General features: G+C 39.7%; 2 protein-coding genes and 1 long non-coding RNA gene across 3 annotated transcripts in view; 2 read left to right on the forward strand and 1 right to left on the reverse strand.

Annotated features, from left to right (window-relative positions):
- LOC138978507 (uncharacterized) overlaps positions 1 to 20,435 on the forward strand; it is a 102,372-nt gene that overhangs the window by 72,183 nt on the left and 9,754 nt on the right. The gene's annotated exons all lie outside the window — the stretch shown is intronic.
- Positions 3,142 to 7,936, reverse strand: LOC138978503 (14-3-3 protein zeta-like). The gene has a single exon (XM_070351240.1). It carries the CDS (start codon positions 7,821 to 7,823, stop codon positions 7,056 to 7,058), a length of 768 nt encoding a protein of 255 aa, XP_070207341.1. The 5' UTR covers positions 7,824 to 7,936; the 3' UTR covers positions 3,142 to 7,055.
- LOC138978504 (GDP-fucose transporter 1-like) lies at positions 12,688 to 18,871 on the forward strand. Its single transcript, XM_070351241.1, has 4 exons — positions 12,688 to 12,775; positions 13,369 to 13,467; positions 15,946 to 16,146; positions 16,998 to 18,871. Exons 3-4 carry the CDS (start codon positions 15,987 to 15,989, stop codon positions 17,924 to 17,926), a joined length of 1,089 nt encoding a protein of 362 aa, XP_070207342.1. The 5' UTR covers positions 12,688 to 12,775; positions 13,369 to 13,467; positions 15,946 to 15,986; the 3' UTR covers positions 17,927 to 18,871.

The raw sequence follows: 20,435 nt of genomic DNA on the forward strand, positions 1-20,435 counted from the left end.
CTCGGCAAAGAGGCGGTAAAGAGTTTATCCCTATTCGGATGGTGAGGGTTGTGTAAGATCCATACCCTGCAAAGAGGCGGAAAAGAGTTTATCCCTATTCGGATGGTGAGGGTCGTGTAAGATCCATACTCGGCAAAGAGGCGGAAAAGAGTTTATCCCTATTCGGATGGTGAGGGTCGTGTAAGATCCATACTCGGCAAAGAGGCGGTAAAGAGTTTATCCCTATTCGGATGACGTGGGTCGTGTAAGATCCATACTCGGCAAAGAGGCGGTAAAGAGTTTATCCCTATTCGGTTTGCATTGGTCATTTATGACCCATACTCTTTACATTGAATCCTTCTTTAGAAATTATAGGTTGTACACGACCCACATCATCCGGACTGTGTAGTCCAAAGCGTGATCCAGTGAAGGTTAAATAATCTCTAAGGTAACAATCTGCAGGCTTAACTTTCACCAGATCACGCTTTCGGACTACACAGTTCGGATGATGTTAGGTGGGTCGTGTGCAAGGAGGATTCACAGTAAAAAAAAAACCAAGAAGGGCAAAGCCCATACGACTCACATGCTTTACACATTTTTCCTACCAAAATACATGTGACCTTGACCCAAGGTCAAGGTCATCCAAGGTCATGCAACACAAAGCTGTTAATTCAAGACATAGGAAGTACAATGGTGCTTATTGGCTCTTTCTACCATGAGATATGGTCACTTTTAGTGGTTCACTACCTTATTTTGGTCACATTTCATAAGGGTCAAAGTGACCTTGACCTTGATCATATGTGACCAAATGTGTCTCATGATGAAAGCATAACATGTGCCCCACATAATTTTTAAGTTTGAAACAGTTATCTTCCATAGTTCAGGGTCAAGGTCACTTCAAAATATGTATACAATCCAACTTTGAAGAGCTCCTGTGACCTTGACCTTGAAGCAAGGTAAACCAAACTGGTATCAAAAGATGGGGCTTACTTTGCCCTATATATCATATATAGGTGAGGTATTCAATCTCAAAAACTTCAGAGAAAATGGGAAAAATGTGAAAAATAGCTGTTTTTTAGGCAACATTTATGGCCCCTGCGACCTTGACCTTGAAGCAAGGTCAAGATGCTATGTATGTTTTTTGGGGCCTTGTCATCATACACCATCTTGCCAAATTTGGTACTGATAGACTGAATAGTGTCCAAGAAATATCCAACGTTAAAGTTTTCCGGATGGACGTCCGGACGGACGTCCGGACGGACGGACGGACGGACGACTCGGGTGAGTACATAGACTCACTTTTGCTTCGCATGTGAGTCAAAAAGGGTCATACACGACCCACATCTGAATAGATAAATGTTACAAAGTATAGGTCGTCCCACGATCCACGCCATCCAAATAAGAATAAATAATGTAAAATTCCTTTTGTAATTCCATATGGGTCGTCCACCACCCACATCAACCGAACTGTGTACATGTAGTTCAAATTACGTCATTGTTTTTTTTAATTTTTTACAAAGATAATCTTTCAAAAGTTGGGCGATGGGAAGGTATGTTGATTGGAGATTACATGAAGTCTCAATTCAAGACGGTTTTGTGAGGCTCTGGGTCGTCCACGACCCATGGTGAAGGTTAAATCGGTTTAGCTTTGCTACTGTTGAATTTCAAACCTTGTAGTTGTACGGTTACCCCACGCGGGTTAGGGGGAAGAATTTACCCGATGCTCCCCATGCAGCATGTCGTAAGAGGCGACTAATGGATTCTGTTTCTCTTTTTACCCTTGTTAAGTGTTTCTTGTATAGAATATAGTCAATTTTTGTGAAGATTTTAGTCAAGCAGTATGTAAGAAATGTTAAGTCCTTTGTACTTTCTTTCTTTATTTGGTGTTTAACGTCGTTTCCAACCGTTCAAGGTTATATCGCGACGGGGAAAGGGGTGAGATGGGATAGAGCCACTTGTTAATTGTTTCTTGTTCACGTCCTTTGTACTGGAAACTTGCATTCTCCCAGTAAGGTAATACAGTGTACTACGTTGCAAGCCCCTGGAGCAAATTTTTGATTCGTGCTTTTGTGAACAAGAAACAATTGACAAGTGGCTCTATCCCATCTCCCCCGTCGCGATATAACCTTCGTGGTTGAAAACGACGTTAAACACCAAATAAAGAAAAAGTATTTGTACGGTTGAGTCGATCCCTGAATTCTGATTCGGAAGAGAACAAAAGTCAGACCATTTGACCAACAAACTTGCCACTCCGAGGACTTGTCATGCATAAGCTGAAGTTAAATGTATACCAAATAAGTAGTTATTCGGTCAACAGATGTAGAAGTTATTATCATTTTTGTGGGTTGTATTTTGTGTGTGTCACTCTGTACACAGATCAATCATCACATCTCACCACCATCCTGACCTCAGGTCAAAATGAGTTCGGCTCATTCTCTCCCTGACAGGATGCCTCGAGTTTCCTTGTCTGGCAAGGAAACCGATTTTTTTTTACATATTTAGAGCTTTTTGTAATGTATTATTGATATAAGCAGATTCGCGATCGTCGATAATGATTTTTCATGGTGTTATTACAAAGGAATTGATGTGTAAGACAGTTTCAAGCGAGCTATTTTTCGCAGCTGTATTTACTGTGCAAACAACTCTAAATATGGCAAAAGTGTCACGTGATAATCAGCGTTTGGTTTCGGCGCTCACTGGAGCAGACAATTTTTTCTGTAACCAGTTGACAGTGATGAAACCATATATTACGGTCTCCTTCCGGCAGCAGTCCCAAAATTTCGACTTGTTTTGACCTTAGAACGATGTCTTTATCATAACTGGGAAGAACAGAACGGAGATCACTGTCGAAGTCGGCCAATCTGCAATCATTTTCGTCTCACGAACACTGATCTCAAATTTAGATAGTGCTCGCGAAAAACATATGGGAGGTAACTCTGTATTCTTATTTTGATAGATTCGCGTAGGACTGTAGCGTCCGGTCAGAGAGATAACTGGCAATAGCCGTTGAGCGATGACTGATCAGAATGATCTCACCACCCACCTCATTCTCAATCTCACATCTCAAGTATACGGACCAAGTCAATCTCACATTCTCTCTTTCCACTCACACACAGAACAATCTCACATTCTCTCTTTCCACTCACACAGAACAATCTTCAATTAAAAAATGATGGTTTACTAACAAATGTAAGTAAACACAACATTTGCAGAGGAGAGGCTCTACAGTCTACGAACACATAACCACCTAACACAGTCAGACAAGCCAAAAGAGTGTTTATTTGTTATCCAAAAATTTCAAATACTTTCTGTCTTCTGCCATGGGTCTAAATTTCAATCAGGAATCTTGAGATTCCATGTAACATTCAATTTAACTCAGCAAAGGTACGAAGATCCCTTCAGATTGCTCAAAAATCACACAAAAAGTTTCCTTAGCTTCAAGCATTTGGAAAAAAAAATTCTTCAGGCGGGACTAAAACACCTAAATGTGATTTCCATCAAAACCTCTGACAGCAAAAGATTTGAACAAGGAATAAGTAAACAATCACTTCAGTCACTTCACAATAATTTGAATAAACAATTAACAAACAACTAGCTAACTCTGAAGTCAGAAGTTTCTTTTTGTAAAACATAAGAAAGTACCATGTATTGTATACATCAACATACTCAAAAATAAGAATTCACAAGCATTATGAGAGTATGCAATAATTTCCTTTTTACCTGTTTGAGTAGTGTCATCGGGTATTATTTAAATAATCCTGCTGAATGCGAGTGCTGATTATAGGCAAAGCGTCCAATTTGACATCATTTGTTCAAAAAAACAAAGCAAATCAGTAAAGAAATGAATCTCCATAGTTGACAGGTCTGTCTCTTTAAAATGGTATTTTGCCATTAACTAGTTCTGATACAGAAGTTGCTTGAATATGATCTTCACACTGCTTTGCTGAAGTTCTAAAGTAGCCACAGCCACCAAATGCAATAGCCAAAAAAAATCCAAGTATATGAGCAGGGTCAATAACATTTGATTCTTGAATGCTTTATAAGGCCAAAAAAAAAAATTGTCTGTTTAGGGTAACATGACCAAAAAAAGTAGGGTCGGTAGGTAGGTAAATGTTTTTTTTTGTTTTTTTGTTTTTTGTAAATGCTATGTTGGCTGAACATTCACTTCTTATATTTGATGAACACATGTTTCAAAACTAACGTATAAATAAAACAGAGAGAAAGGGAGAGAAAGAAACGCCAAATGTCTCTTTTAAGCATTTTTACCTCTTTTTTTTTTTTTTTTTTTTTTGAAATCAAAAAAAGTTTTGGGTCGGCGCCAAATCGCTAGGGTCGGTCGGGTTACCCTAAACAGACAATTTTTTTTTTTTGCCTAATTATTCATATTGGGTAAAGATGGCTAAAACACAAAAGTCCAAACACAGCCTTACAACGTATTAAGTTCACAAATGTAACCCAAAACTAAGAGGAGATGACTGAACTATAACACTCAAAACAATCCCTTGACACCGTACGTATACTTTCAATGTTTCATAAGCCAGAAAACGCTGAACGTCAGCTGGCAAATAAAACATGCCAGAACACTTCAAAGCTCACAGCTGCTGCTGCAAATGCACAGAAAAGAATACAGTCTCACACTCCTAAAAGAACCAAGATCAACTTGCCATGAAAATAAAGAAATATTTTGTGGTTACAGTACACAGTGATCATAAGCTTTAGTCATCTCCTCTCAATCCCACATGCATCAATCATTCAATGCATACATCCCATCAAACGTACAGCTGCTGCTTCAAAAACAATTTGGAATATGTTTTTACAGAAGTACTGAACAGTGTAACAAACAAAAGCCACAACTGGACACATTCAAACATGTATGTTACAGAATGCAACATCTCCCGGGAATATTGCTGCGATGCAGCAGGTCTGAACCGAAAAAATGAGCACACGCAATCTTTGTATTTCAGGTTACCCTTACCTGTGAAAGCACAAAATCATAAACAACCGCCTTGAGCTGAATGAACATGTCATGCATCCTGTATGGGCTGCATTTGAAAGTAGCTGAGCTGCTTGAATGTGGTACTACTACTAGTGATGTCTTAATAAATCCTGTTCTTCATTACGCAGAACAGAACTTAAACTCTGGGGGCGATAAAACTTTACCCATTTGTTCGACTAACTGTTCTTTCCTTTAAAACACATACGGCCATGCTTTTTCATATATATATATATATATATCTAAATACAAAGTTTTCTACGGAAATTGAGCTTTAAATGTTGGCATCCCAAGTTACCACTACAGTCTACACCCACAAAAATACAATCTGCTTTTTTTGTAATACTCTCATCTCTCATTTTAATACTCTCATCAGCTCAAATTATATACCAAGTAACCAAATCTTTCTTTATTTGGTGTTTAACGTCGTTTTCAACCACGAAGGGTTATATCGCGACGGGGAAAGGGGGAAGATGGGATAGAGCCACTTGTCAATTGTTTCTTGTTCACAAAAGCACTAATCAAAAATTTGCTCCAGGGGCTTGCAACGTAGTACAATATATTACCTTACTGGGAGAATGCAAGTTTCCAGTACAAAGGACTTAACATTTCTTACATACTGCTTGACTAAAAATCTTTACAAAAATTGACTATATTCTATACAAAAAACACTTAACAAGGGTAAAAGGAGAAACAGAATCCGTTAGTCGCCTCTTACGACATGCTGGGGAGCATCAGGTAAATTCTTTCTCGTCCCAACCAATATGGGACTCCCCCTAGCCCGCGGGGTTAAGTAACCAAATGCCTGTTGTCACAGATGTTAGCAACCAACAAAAACAAAGCACCAGTACCTTACTTACAAAAACAAGGATGTCAAAGCTAGGATTAACATCTTGAAAGTAACTGGCAAGGCCGAATTAAACTCCAGACATACATGAAAGGCAGTTGTTTCTACTTGATAATTAATATACTCTATAGTAGCAAAGCACTGTGTTTGATGAAGCAACTTATTTCTATGACAGTATTGACACAGAACAGACTGCACAAATGGGTACTTTAGATAAGTAATGAAATTTGAGTTCAATAGCAAAGAAATTCCTGAACAAACGTTTTTGTTTCTTCATTTGACGTGCAGCCTTTTAAAAGAATACAAGGTAAAAGCTAATCTAAAATGACTGTACATTGTATTCCTATTTTTACTATGTTACATGCACTATTAAGTTACTAATTCCAACTCTCCTTCCTTATCATCAGACTGAGGAAGAACAAAATATCACCAATTTCCTCAAGCGCAAAACAAAATTCAGGCCAAAACCGAATAGCAACATAATGTCAAAATCCGTCCTGGTTTCAGATACAACATAATTCTTCATAAAACAGATCCACAAGCAAAAACATAGAAATGAATTAAATCAAACCAAAACAGGACCAGCAGCAGTCTGACAGTAACTACCAATAATGACAAAAATCTATCACTGACATTAACATAAACAACAGCGACAAAACTGTCATAGATGATAGAAGTACAAATACTTGAAATAGTAAATGAAACACTAGAGAGTAAAACTTCAAATTGTGTAATGTACTCCCTCCCCCTACAACAGCCAACTCTGCACATCCAACAAAAGATATGATAACACAAGAGTTCAATTGCAAGCATCCGTCTTTTCCCCACTGAAGACACAGGATCGCAGGAGATGTAATAACAAGACCGTCTTGAGAGTGTGCTGATCGAAGATGGTATCTCCAGGACACTCACATGTAGGGTTGGTTCTGATGGAAAAAGCGCAGCACAAATTACGCACTGAATGAATGCTGTTACTCACCATGAAGCCAGTCTTACAGTTACACGACAGTCTTTCATAGCCAATTCATTATATGCACATTCTGGAAAGAAGCAACTAAGAAAGTATGAACATGCGTTGTGCAGCCTGGGGAGACTTGCAGCTCACACAATGATGGTGCAGTAGAATCATCATGATATGATGTGTGAAGATTCTCTTTGTTCAAACGATTTCAGCAAGTTTTTAAAAAGTTCAAACACATTTGTACTGTAATAAAAGTTCTAATGTCTATGCCATGTTCAGTCTTGTGCATCACCACCGTTCTCTGCAGATGTATCAGACGTCCAGAGGGTCAAGTTGTCACGCAGCAGCTGCATTATAAGTGTACTGTCTTTGCACTCTTCCCCTTGCAGGTTGTCGAGCTCATGAATTGCCTCGTCGAATGCTTCCTTAGCAAGGTTGCATGCCTTATCCGGAGAATTCAGAATCTCGTAGTAGAAAACAGAGTAATTCAGAGCAAGTCCAAGGCGATTGGGGTGCGTTGGTGGCATGGATTCCTTGGCAACGTCCATGGCATCCGTGTAGGCTGCCTGAGCTTTCCCAATGGCATCCTCACGCTCCTTTCCCTCGTCACCATCCTTGTACTCTGCCATGTAACGCCAGTAATCGCCCTTCATCTTCAAGTAAAACACTTGCTCCTCCGGGTCTTTAAAGTTTTTTAGCAAGTAGGTGTCGAGGAGATTTAGCACTTCCTGACATGTGCTGTCTAGCTCCTTTTCGACGGTTTTCCGGAACTCCTTCGAAATTTTCTTTCGGTTTTCCGTCTCAGCTTTCTGCTCGATCATGCAGATCACTCGCCAGGATGATCGCCTGGCGCCGACAACATTCTTGTACGCTACAGACAAGAGGTTACGAAACTCTTGGGTCAGCTTCAGATTCTTCTCCGTAACTTTCTTCATGGCTTTCGCCATGTCATCGTACCTTTCTGCTTGTTCCGCAACCTTAGCGAAACTAATCAACTCCTCCGTGTTTTCCAGACCTTCAACGAGTTTGGCGCTTCCAGCCATGGTTGAGTATCAGTCCCCGATTGACCACAATTGCAAGTGTCAATCTCTAGCGGTTCCACAAACCGAAGTTTCGTTCGTTCAGGAAGAAAATGGCGGCGTTAGTGAGATTGCTGCGTTGCTGCAGGAGCTAAAGTTTCATTTCCAGGGTCAGCGACAGGGGTCACGTTCTTACGCTACTACGAATACGCCTTCCTGATTTTATGAATGAGTCAATGTTTGGCGACGCTGCAGCAACGCAAAGCAGTTGTCAATGTCAGTCACCAAATTTGGATTGCTCGTGGAGACGATTAATGAGAAATATATATAATTTCATATACGGCCAGTAGGCTAGATAAGCCTTTTGCTTGCTACATTTTACATGTATCTGTAATTATGTTTTTCCTTTTCTCTTTTGTTTTCAGTTCTTTTCTGGCATGCTTTCTTTAAAAAAAAATTTAAAAAAAAGTAAAGGTTCAAGTCAACCTCAAACATAATTTGTTTCCAATGCTTGCCAAGAGAATGTTTAAATGTATTGAGTGTTCCTGATGTGACAATGTTAGACGGTAAATCATTCCCGCAACTGTTACTCAACTCTGAATAACAAAACACATATGCCTAGACATTAGTGCGAACATTTTTCTTGTGGCAAGTTTGTATTGATGGTCTCTGGTGTTGGTTAAAACCCCGGGTTTGTCATGTTTCTTTTTATATTTAGTCAAGTTTTGACTAAATATTTTAACATCGAGGGGGAATCGAAACGAGGGTCGTGGTGTATGTGCGTGTGTGCGTGTGTGTGTGTGTGTGTGTGTGTAGAGCGATTCAGACTAAACTACTGGACCGATCTTTATGAAATTTGACATGAGAGTTCCTGGGTATGAAATCCCCGAAGGTTTTTTTCATTTTTTTGATAAATGTCTTTGATGACGTCATATCCGGCTTTTCGTGAAAGTTGAGGCGGCACTGTCACGCCCTCATTTTTCAACCAAATTGGTTGAAATTTTGGTCAAGTAATCTTCGACGAAGCCCGGACTTCGGTATTGCATTTCAGCTTGGTGGCTTAAAAATTAATTAATGACTTTGGTCATTAAAAATCTGAAAATTGTAAAAAAAAAAAAAAAAAATTATAAAACGATCCAAATTTACGTTTATCTTATTCTCCATCATTTGCTGATTCCAAAAACATATAAATATGTTATATTCGGATTAAAAACAAGCTCTGAAATTAAATATATAAAAATTATTATCAAAATTAAATTGTCCAAATCAATTTAAAAACACTTTCATCTTATTCCTTGTCGGTTCCTGATTCCAAAAACATATAGATATGATATGTTTGGATTAAAAACACGCTCAGAAAGTTAAAACAAAGAGAGGTACAGAAAAGCGTGCTATCCTTCTTAGCGCAACTACTACCCCGCTCTTCTTGTCAATTTCACTGCCTTTGCCATGAGCGGTGGACTGACGATGCTACGAGTATACGGTCTTGCTGAAAAATGGCAGCTACTTGACTAAATATTGTATTTTCGCCTTACGCGACTTGTTAATTAAATAACTTGGGGCTACAGCAGCAGTGTCGTACACTGATTTAATAAGTCATGGGTAATCTTAAAAGCCACGGTTTCAATCATATCTCCTCTTGCTCTTCTAAATTCCAAACTTGGTAAGTTCAACAATGTTAACCTTTCGCTGTAACTTAAATTGTTCATGCCAATAGTTTTTTTACTGTAATGTCTCTAAAAATTTGTCATGAGTGTCACATGTTTCTTTGATTTAGGACTCGAGATCACACTTCATTTCCGTATTCCGTAGGACAGGTCTTATTAAAGGTACTGAACTTGTCACGGGTGCACGGAGCCCCTGGGGCTTTTAGTCATACCTCAGGCAGCTATCCGTTAGAAGAACTACCAAGTTTCATTGACTTGCACCCAAAGAGTCAAGAACTGCGATTTTTTTACGAATTAATTTCGTATTCGGACCCGGCTGGTCTTGACCTATTTTTGGATCTAAATTTAGATCCGGTCGATCACCACACTCATGCACAAAAAGACACGTCACTAGCAAACTATGTCAGACGTCATCATGAGTTTGTGTAAAACAAAATGGAGGCCGGAATCACTCAGTTGAATCGAACTCCGACCAAACACCACGTAATAACTGGGTTAATTTATGCACTCGCGTGAACAAGAAACTGTCGAGCTTCACAGATGTCGTCGTTGGGTAGTTTTGGGTTTGTTTTACTACCATAGGAGGATTTTTGAACTGAAAATGCACTCAGCCTGCAACAAAAACGCAAAACGAAGGCTGTGAGCTGCACTGTGCCTTTAATGACTCAAAAAGAGGAACCGTTATATCTTTTGTTTTATTTTCTATATTATGCAAACTCATGCCAGACATTATTTTTGCACTTTTGACTACATCTTGGAAGTGAGCCTCAAAATGTAATTCGTTATTTACTATTACTCCTAAATCTTTTTCAGCTTCGGTACTTCAGTTTAAGGCTGATTTCATTCATTGTGTAGTAGGAGGCGTTCTTATTATTTTTACCAATGTCAGTGCAAACTCTTGCACTTGCTGTTATTAATCTTATTGTTATTTGCCTCTATGGTCCACTGAACAACTGAGTCGATCAAAACTACCTTGTAAACTTTAAATCTTCGTCAGATGCCGTAACATCTGAATAAGTTTTCGTGTCATCTGCAAATACTTTAAAAAGGCAATCAATAAATTTAGGCATATCGTTTATAAAAAATATGCAAACAAAGTAGAAGCAAGGACACTCCCTTGTGGAACAATAACAATATTACATACAAATGGAACACCGCTTGTTACTTTTGTCTCGTCTCAACTTTTCCCTCCAACTATTACAAACTGTTATCTGTCTCGTGATAAAAAAAATGTTCAATCCAGTTAAAAACATCACTTTTTATACCCGGCCTAACCTTTTTATTTACACAAAAGTCGTCACGTTTATCTGGGGGACTTTATGGAATGCCTTTTGCAAGTCAAGATAGATTACATTCACTGGTTTTCTGTCATCCAGCATTGACATCCAGTCATTTATAGTCGTCAATAATTGAGTAATACATGATCTTTCTGCAATTGTATTTTCTATCAATTACTGAAAATAACATCAGCATGGGTTTGCTTACAAACTACTTCTAAAATGGTGTTGCCGGCCGGAATAGCCTGGTTCCACGCGCGTGTGTGTGTGTACGGCTTGTTTGTGAGCGTGCTGCATGTGCGCGGCGCACATCGCGCTCGTTTCTCTCGATTTGTCATTTCTCTCGTTCTTTGTGTGTGTTTGTGCAAGGGCGGATCTGGGGGGGGGGGGGGGTTACACGGGTTACGTAACCCTCCCCCACCCACCCAAAAAAAGAGGTAATTTATTGGTTCAGGATGCACCAGATAGCTCCTATTTTGCGGCTTCTTTGGATAAAAAAATTTCCGAACCCCCCTAGAGGCTTAGGCGCCTTCGGCCGGCGCCGTCAACTTGTATCTTCGCAGTCATTTTGTAACCCCCCCCCCCCCTCCAAAGTGAATTGATCCGTCCTTGTTGTGTGTGTGTAAGTCAGTCAGTACAACTGTATGTCAGTGCGTGTGTGTGTGTGTGTGTGTGTGTGTGTGTAAGTAGCTCACAGTTCAAATGTGCCGCTGGCCCGTATGCAATGGCTTGGCAAGTTGAGGGATTTCACCTCTACCTAATTTGTATTTGGAGACAATGCAAGTGTTTTGTTCCTTCGTCAGTCAGTTTATTTATGTGTTTGTTATTTTCTTTACTGTTTCGCACAAATCTTACTTTTGTTTGAGTTTTATAGAAGGCAAAATCTTCGGATGTCCATTTCTTGACTTGCGCTGATCGTTAGTGATTATCATTACCATATTTGTTTTACTAAACGTTTTCAAAAGAATTTAACATTGCATTTTATGCGTAAAACTGCACGGTAAGAACAATTTGTGTCATGATTAAGTGGCCATTTCCGCTACGACTCTTTGCGGGCCCTTGTCGAGTTAATCCTCTGATTGGAGAAATGCGAGAGTAACTAAAAGTTAGATCAAAATGTAGGCTACACAGAGTTGACTGTGCTCACTGACTCTCTCTTAATCTTAATCCTTAAGCCTTAAATCTTAATCCTTGTTAAATAAAGTTCAATTCAATTCAATTCTCTCGAGTCAAGCCGTGCCATCACTAATACTTCTTTGAACTTTTAGAAACTGAACTTGATCAGTTTCTAAAAGTTCAAGGAAGTATCAGTGATAGCGACAAGAAGAAGAAGTTAGTTTGTTTGTTTGTTTGTTTGCTTAACGCCCAGCCGACCACGAAGGGCCATATCATCAGGGCGGTGAACTGGAAGAAGTGATAGCACATTGTAAAAACAAATGACAAGAAATGGAAAATAGTTTGGGATACACATAACAATACTTTTACCACAGTGACTGTTTTCGCAAAAATGGGATCATTATTATACTTGCACACTAGCCGATTAAGCATATGTGCCAGTCATTTCTGTGAACCGTCGCCTAGAAACGAAAGCGAAAGTAAAGCGTAGTAGCGTCCCCTCGAAAAATATTTTCGTCGTGCAGCACGACACCAATTCACATGATTACACACTTGTGACTCATTCTGTCGGTTGAACACGCCTGCGAAGCTCCCTTCAAGACAACACAAACGACATCGTCACATGTTTTGCATAATCTCGCCTGCTATCTAGTGCGCAATCAAGCATGTCGGGTGCATACATCTTTGCTTCATTCAACTGCATCTATTGGTTTATTAATGTTCTTATGTTGAGTTGCAAACATTCAAGTTTAGTAGAGTCAAGGCGGTGGCTTGTGGACTGAAGCACGTGGTTTTGACATGATTCACGAAACGCACTGCGCAAGCGCACGCAGAAACACGAGAAAAGGTCAGGGAGACGGGCGGGTTGGGAACATTTTGGATACAGACTTGAAAAAGATGCCTAGTGAAAGTGAAAGTAAGCAAGATTTCAGTGGATTTAAGAATAATCTGCCCACATCCCGCCCTTTTAGCAAGGTTACGGACTGGTCTGTCGAACTACTCAACTAGAGCTCAGAAAAAAAACTGTGAGAAGGCAGTTGGCCGCTAAATGTAGGCCTAACTTGTTGCAAATATATATATGTATATTTTAATAAAAATAGTTTAAGTTGTTTGGGTTTTGGCAGATCTATTTGGGGTCACGCTAACCAGAATGTACATATTATATCTGCTGAATACTTGTATTCTAATTTTCTATCAGGGTTCCCGTCTGTAATCCTACTGACACAAATTCACGGTTCAGTTATTCTGTGGTAGGCTGACCCACTTATTTTGTACAGGCCTTTTGTTGCTGTAAAGCAGCCCCTCTATGTCACAACTTGTCCTGCATGTTTATGTTTAGGCTCCAAATGGTTTCACTTTTCACACGATTGCGGAAGTGATACCTTCTGGAGGGATTTTTCTGTTCAGTGTATAATTACTAAATTAGTTACACTGTAACACAGCTACATTGTCACAAGACACATATTTTCTAAGTTTCAGTGAAACCTAGCATACATTTCTTTTTTCTAGTGTAAATGTACTTCATACCTGGCCTAAAACAGGATAGGGAATCAAGACTAGCCTGTGAACCATGCAGGTGCAAGCTTTGCAGTGGCTGTGACTGAGAAAGTAGGTGTGGAACACATGCATGGCTAAAATTAAAAACAAGGTTCAGGCCGGGATTTGTATACTGTTGTGAGGGACTTAGTTGTGATACCTAGGTTACTAATCCCATAATCCTAGGGTTTCTTTGATTTATCCAACAGTAGCTGTGTAATGATCAGGGCTAATTTGTCAGCTTTACTGTACTTGACTGCTTTGGATTAGTTGATCTTATGCACTAATTAAGTACCTCAGAAGACATCTTTGTTAGTCTTTGTCACAGTTGGGTGCATTTTCAAGGCAGTGTGAAGTGGTATTAGGTCAGAATCCGCACAGTCAGGCCATTTGACTGATTCTTCATACACTTACACATACATACTCGCACACACACTCACAATGGGTAAGTTAAAAATCAGTGTGTCAGTCTAACACTCTTGAGCAATGTGTCACAAATTTAATCAGAAATTTGACTGATTCTCAGCCAAAGTGATCATTCATTTCAAATGTTGATGTGTCTGTGATCAGCGACAAGGGTTGATTGCATTGCCTTTATGATGCTGTTGGTTGTACTAGGTTAACTCCATGACCTTTGGCTTTATGATGCTGTTGGTTGTACTAGGTTAACTCCATGACCTTTGGAATTTATGGGACACGCTCATGAAGTTCTCCTTGTAATGTAAAAATAATATTTACAGACAATATGACACTTTTCTGTGTTCATGAGTTGTAGATTACATAGATTAACAGTAGTTATCAAGATCATCTTCCAAGTAGACATGTTAACCCCTCCACATTATCGAAGGATGGGTCTAATGTCCCCTGTTGTATTAACTATTATACAAGAGACAGGGAGAAAATCAGCTTTCACAATCTCTCAAAAGACAAACTGGTTGCCGATTTTATTTCAGGCATTTTTAGATATTACTGGTTAAAGCTTTCCCTAAAAATGTCCACATTTCTTCATTATACGTCTATAAGTCAATTTTGCTTCATAATAACAATTCTTCCCCACCTGAAAACTGATATTTAAATGAAATGTAAAATAGAATAGCACAATCCAAGTTATGTTTTGTCGCAAGAGTGCTTGCATGTACACTGATACAGTAGTGTTGAAAGCAGATTAAGAAACAAAATCTCTTGATGCATCTGGTAGTGTATATGGTGTAACAGAGAAGCTGCACAAGTTAAAATAAAATAAAGTCCTCTTGAGGTTGAACGTCTTATATAAAACAACAACCAACTTTGTGTGAGAAAAGAAATCAATCGTGTTCAGCTCCTGCTGAGATCATGATAAATCTCTAGGTAGATGGATTTTCAGGCTTTGACCAGCAGCTGTGATAATTGCAAAAGCTGGTAGGTGGTGGCTCACCTCACACAATGCTATTCGGATTCAAATACAGAGCCACCTGTTGCAAAAGGGTGTTCTGCATTGTTGGGTTCAGGGGATGCATGCTAGATATTAATCTTTTCATATTAACAGCTACATTGAGAAACAACTGATTTTTTTCCAGCCACAAGTCTGGATGACCTATTGATTTTGGGCGTTTGTGTGTTATTATGGATCATGGATGGTCAGACCTTTCCCCCCTTCAGGTTGTTAGTAGACTTGCTCAGTTATGAAGCCAAAAATAGGGATGAGCAATTGATTGTGTGTGTGTGTGTGTGTGTGTTAGTGGATGGTCAGACCTTTTTACCCTCCAGCCAAATATATGAGTGAGCATGACAGGCGGGTGTCCTACATTAACGGATATTGTTCTGTCAAGTTGAAAGTAGTTAAGGTTGCTGAAGCTTATTGTTGTTGTTGTTGTTGTTGTTGTTGCTGTTGTTGTTGTACATGTATTTGTAATTGCAAGGTGAACATTCTAACAGCCAGTGAATTCATTTTCTGTTTTTCATTTTAAAAATTGTCATTTAACTCTTCATTCAAAATGCATACTTACTTATATTAGTTTACCCTTGTGATTACTTTCAGATGATTTTTTGACTTTTTTTTTTAAAGTGCACAGTGATATCTGTCATGAAAGGATACTCTTGGGACCAACCTAAAGTGTCCCTACATTTGAAGTGTCCCTTCTTGGCAGGGAGACTTTGTTAAGAGGAAAAAAATACACAAAGTGACAAAAGGACCAAGGTATGATTCCTGTGTTCAGAGGTTTGTTTGTTTGTGTGCTTAACGCCCAGCCGACCACAAAGGGCCATATCAGGGCGGTGCTGCTTTGACATTAACGTGCGCCACACACAAGACAGAAGTCGCAGCACAGGCTTCATGTCTCACCCAGTCACATTATTCTGACACGGACCAACCAGTCTTACTCTTAGCACTAACCCCATGATGCCAGACGCCAGGCGGAGCAAGAGCCAGAGGTGATCTCTCTTGTGAAGGGCCTTACATGACAGGTATCACTGTATTGAAAAGCTATTTATTTATATATATGGCAGTACGTGGGAGGTACTGCTGTGCACAAATGGCCATATATATAACTAAACCATTACAGTTCTTTTCAGTACTGTATAGCTGTCCTCTTCGCATCTGCTGCTGCAGTGACATGAAAGCAGTCCAAAGGCTTTCTTCAGCCGAGATGGCCAACCCGCAAGTGCTGGGGGAAGTGTTCCAACCGCATGTTCTGCTGGTCATTGCCGTCCACTGGACCATGGCTATTTCCCTCGTCTTTGTCAACAAACAGCTGGTTTCAGGTGGAAACTCAGGTAAGCAGTATTGGCCTTAACCGGCAATTATGAATTAACGGTATTTTACCGGTTGAAACGAAAAAATACCGGAACAAAATTGGCTGCCGGTATGACCTACTGGTTGATTTTTAGAACTACCGGGGGTTTTCGCCGGTAAAAAAAACCAACAGTTGGACTTTTACTGGTTCCAATGACCAGCCTACTGGGTTTTTTCTGTACTGTTTGCAAAGTTTACGTACCGGTTTGAAAAAATACTAGCGCCATCACTGGGCAAGGTGTGTCCAGGTATGAATCCTGGAATTCAACTACCTCTGTTTCTCTGTCTGTCTGTCTCTCTCACTCTTTCTCTCTCTCTTTCTGTCTCTGTCTGTCCTACTCACTCTCACTCTGTCTGTCTGTCTATCTCTCGCTCTTTCCTTTAGACAAATGTTACACTCACAAACACAGTCAACAGAGACAGACACACAGTGACACACCCACACCCACATGCAGACAGGAAAAGACATTTTTCTCCAAAACCCAGGGGACACAGTTCGCACAGTGTCTGGCCATTAAAAAGACACATGTGTCTGTGTACAAAAACCCAACTAACTTTAATCAAAATAAAAAGCAAACATTGCTGACCCTAATTTTTGAGGCCTTGTCATTGGAATCCCATATTTTATTTTATTTTTATTGTTTTGTCTGCATTTGCATAATTTTTTAGGATCAAAGGGGAGCTGTAAACTGGCATACAGAGAGGTTGCTGGAGAATGAGGTTGGGCGAGAGGCGTAGTGTGTGTGTGTGTGTTTTAAATGTTATTTTGTCATTCTCTATCTGTAGATTATGCTTCATAAGCTAACAAACATTTTGCTTTCTTTATGTGCAGCTCGAGACCTGACAGTGTTCATAACATGGGCGCAGTGTATGTTCTCTGTTGCCACCATCGTCATAGCAACGGCGGTCAAAAAGTATCTCAACCCCAGGACTTCCTGGCTCAGCATTCCACTGGTAACCTTCATTGACAGTGACGTTTTGGCCATGAGCTTTACCTTTATCGGTGTCGTCGTTATGAACAACCTTCTCCTCAAGCACATCGGCGTAGCCTTCTACCAAGTAGCCAGGTCCTCCACGCTCATTTTCACTGTGATCTTTGCTCGCATCTTTCTGGGAGTTCCTGTGTCTCTTCGAGTGACCGTTTCCTGCGGTCTGATTGTCTTAGGTTTTATCGTGAGCGTCGACCAAGAAATGTTGCTCAGTAGTTTATCCTGGCTGAGTGTTTCCTACGGTGTGCTGGCCAGCATATCAGCTGCCCTAAGCGTGATTTATATCAAACGCGTGGACAAGCTTTTGCAGGGGAACTCGCTCGAAATTTCTCTGACAAGCAACCTCAACAGTGTAGTGTTTCTTATTCCGCTGTTGCTTAGCACTGGGCAACTACAAAATGCTGTGAACTCGGATCATCTCCTGAATACATCCATGTTGTTGAAACTGGTTGTCACTGGGGTGTTAAGCCTGTTTGTGGGTTGGGCCAGCATCAAAGTGATCGGCCTGACATCCCCTGTGACGCACAACATGAGCATCAATGCTAAATCGCTGCTGCAGACGTTCATCGCCGTGATCGTGCAGGGAGAGACGAAAACATTGACGTGGTGGGCGGGGAATTTCCTTGTGATACTGGGACTTATGAACTACGGTCTTTCAAAAACACCGAGTCCAGTAGTGCGTGAGATTGAAGTGAGCTTGAACCCACCTTTGAAGAACAGTCAGCTAAACTTGCCACCACTCTCAAAACATGATGAAGGCTGGCAAGCTTGAGTTTGATACACATGTGCTGTGATTCGGTATAGAGGTATATTTATGGTAATTAATGTTACTGTTGTTGTTGGCTTTGAAATTCTTCTGGTGTTCCTTCTGCTTCAGTTGTTTTTGTTTCAAGGTTTTATCGTCTGTGTACTACAACGTTGGCTTTTTAATGTCAGTAATGTCTGTTTCTGCTGCAGGTGTTCTTATTTACACTTACTTGAGGTTTTTATTTGAAGTTCTACAAAGTAAATGGGAAGTATACTGCTTTGGGGAATTTGAAATTTCAGGTTTGACAGACTTTGTCTTTTATTGTTGCAAAGATACATTTCATCGAAAAAAGAGAAGTAGTTACTAAGTTAGCAAGAGGGGGAAAAGATGAAGTGCAAGACTTTGGTTTGCTGAGTCAGGGATCGTGTTTATAAAAAAGGTATATGTATTGGAAGTTTTTTGTTTTTTAGATTAGCTGATCAATGCATTTCTTTATAACATGTATGGCTTAGGCAAAAAAAACTCACATGACATAAGTTGAAAAACAAAAGAATTCTGTACTCACTGATACAAGGACAGCACAATAATACGAATGTTTGCCTTAAAGATAGCACTATCACTGCAGAGTGCAAGATTAGCACCACATGTAGTGGATTTTTGTGCATCAAAAGCTGAGGATCAAAATGTTATTCATATTGCATGTAGGTACTTAAGTTAGTTATTGCTGTATTGCGTTTTTTTTAGTTTTTTTAAAGAATGCTTGTTAGCAATTTAACGCCAGATGTATGTTAAAAAATAAAAAGTGTGTGCTTGTGAACTGTACCTGTTTTCTTTTTTCCGTAAATTTCACGTTTTTACTGACAGTTGTTTCAATTCATTTCTCTATTACTACATGTACTCATTTTCTTTCGTAATTTGTCTCAGATTAAATTGTGATACATTTAATACAATGAAAACATCACAATGATGTCATAAAGGCAATGTGTACACAACATTGGGGTATGCACGTTAAAGATCCCACGATTGACAAAAGGGTCTTTCCTGGCAAAATTGCATAGGCGTAGATAAAAAAATGTCCACCAAAATACCCGTGTGACCTGGAATGGTGGATGCAGCGCCTATAGGCTGTTGATCTACTGGCCGATGTGAATGCTTGATACATTGTGTAAAAAATTCCATTTCACACGGCATTAATAGGTAACATGCGCCTTGAGTCCCCTTGTGTGGTGAGATACGTGCGCGATATAAATCCTCGTAAATTAATAAAAGGCCAGTGCAGTTACGTCCTGACAGTGACACTGGCAATTAGCTTTTTATTCTTGAATACTTTCATCAAATGACAAAGTTGACCTTTATCTCTCTCTTTTTACATTTAGTCAAGTTTTGACTAAATGTTTCTTCTTCTTCGTCGTTCGCTACAGACTAAATGTTTTAACATAGAGGGGGGAATCGAGACGAGGGTCGTGGTGTGTGTGTGAGTGGTGGGGTGGTCTAGCACATGGGGAGGGGAGGGGGAGGGCGGTGTTGAGGTAATAGGAGAATGAGCAACGAATAAAAGGGGGGGGGGGGGGGGGGGGGGGGGGGGGGGGGCTGTAGTGGAGGGTGAGAGGCAGAGATATAGGTTGGAAGGAACCGTATGGGTTCAGTCCGTTTCCCAACAGCAAGCGCGCGGCAAGACCCAGCAAAGTGAAACATTATCCCACCACCATCCCCAACACCTCCCAGTAATTTGACCTGTGTGGTCAATAGCAGGATGTGTCCTATCCTGTTTCACTCAGTTATCTTTTTATTTTTCAGGGGCCCCTTCGTTGTTTTATCATGTAATTAATTGTATTTGTCAATGTTCTCAATGATACTATGTTTTGATATTATGTTGACTTTGGTCATTAAAAATCTGAAAATTGTAATTAAAATTAATTTTTTATAAAACGATCCAAAATTACGTTTATTGTATTCTTCATCATTTTCTGATTCCAAAAACATATAAATATGTTATATTCGGATTAAAAACAAGCTCTGAAAATTAAAAATATAAAAATTATGATTAAAATAAAATTTCCAAAATCGATTTAAAAACAATTTCATCTTATTCCTTGTCCGTTCCTGATTCCAAAAACATATAGATATGATATGTTTGGATTAAAAACACGTTCAGAGAGTTAAAAAGAATAGAGATATAGAAAAGCGTGCTATCCTCCTTAGCGCAACGGCTACCGCGCTTTTCTGTATTGTTAATTTCACTGCCTTTGCCACGAGCGGTGGACAGACGATGCTGCGAGTGTACGGTCTTGCGGAAAAAATGCGATGCGTTCAGTTTCATTTTGTGAGTTTGACAGCTTGACTAAATGTTGTATTTTCGCCTTACGTGACTTGTTTTTAAATGATGTCTGCCTGTTCTGTTTTTGGCTCGTTTGTTGACTGGTCAGTTGTGTGTTTGTTTGGATAGTTTTTAGCTTCTGAGCTTTGCAATTTCCGAAAGTCATGAGATCAGAATTCCAAACCATCATTCCATGGTATCGGTGCTCTAAGTTAT

The sequence above is a fragment of the Littorina saxatilis genome, linkage group LG10 (genome assembly GCF_037325665.1).
Source record: "Littorina saxatilis isolate snail1 linkage group LG10, US_GU_Lsax_2.0, whole genome shotgun sequence".
In the NCBI taxonomy this organism is placed as follows: domain Eukaryota; kingdom Metazoa; phylum Mollusca; class Gastropoda; order Littorinimorpha; family Littorinidae; genus Littorina; species Littorina saxatilis.

Coding starts and splice junctions, on each gene's coding strand:
- LOC138978504 (XM_070351241.1), top strand. CDS start 15,987: ATGAAAGCAGTCCAAAGGCTTTCTTCAGCCGAGATGGCCAACCCGCAA. Junction 16,147..16,997: donor GGTTTCAGGTGGAAACTCAG/GTAAGCAGTATT, acceptor CTTTATGTGCAG/CTCGAGACCTGACAGTGTTC.
- LOC138978503 (XM_070351240.1), bottom strand. CDS start 7,823: ATGGCTGGAAGCGCCAAACTCGTTGAAGGTCTGGAAAACACGGAGGAG.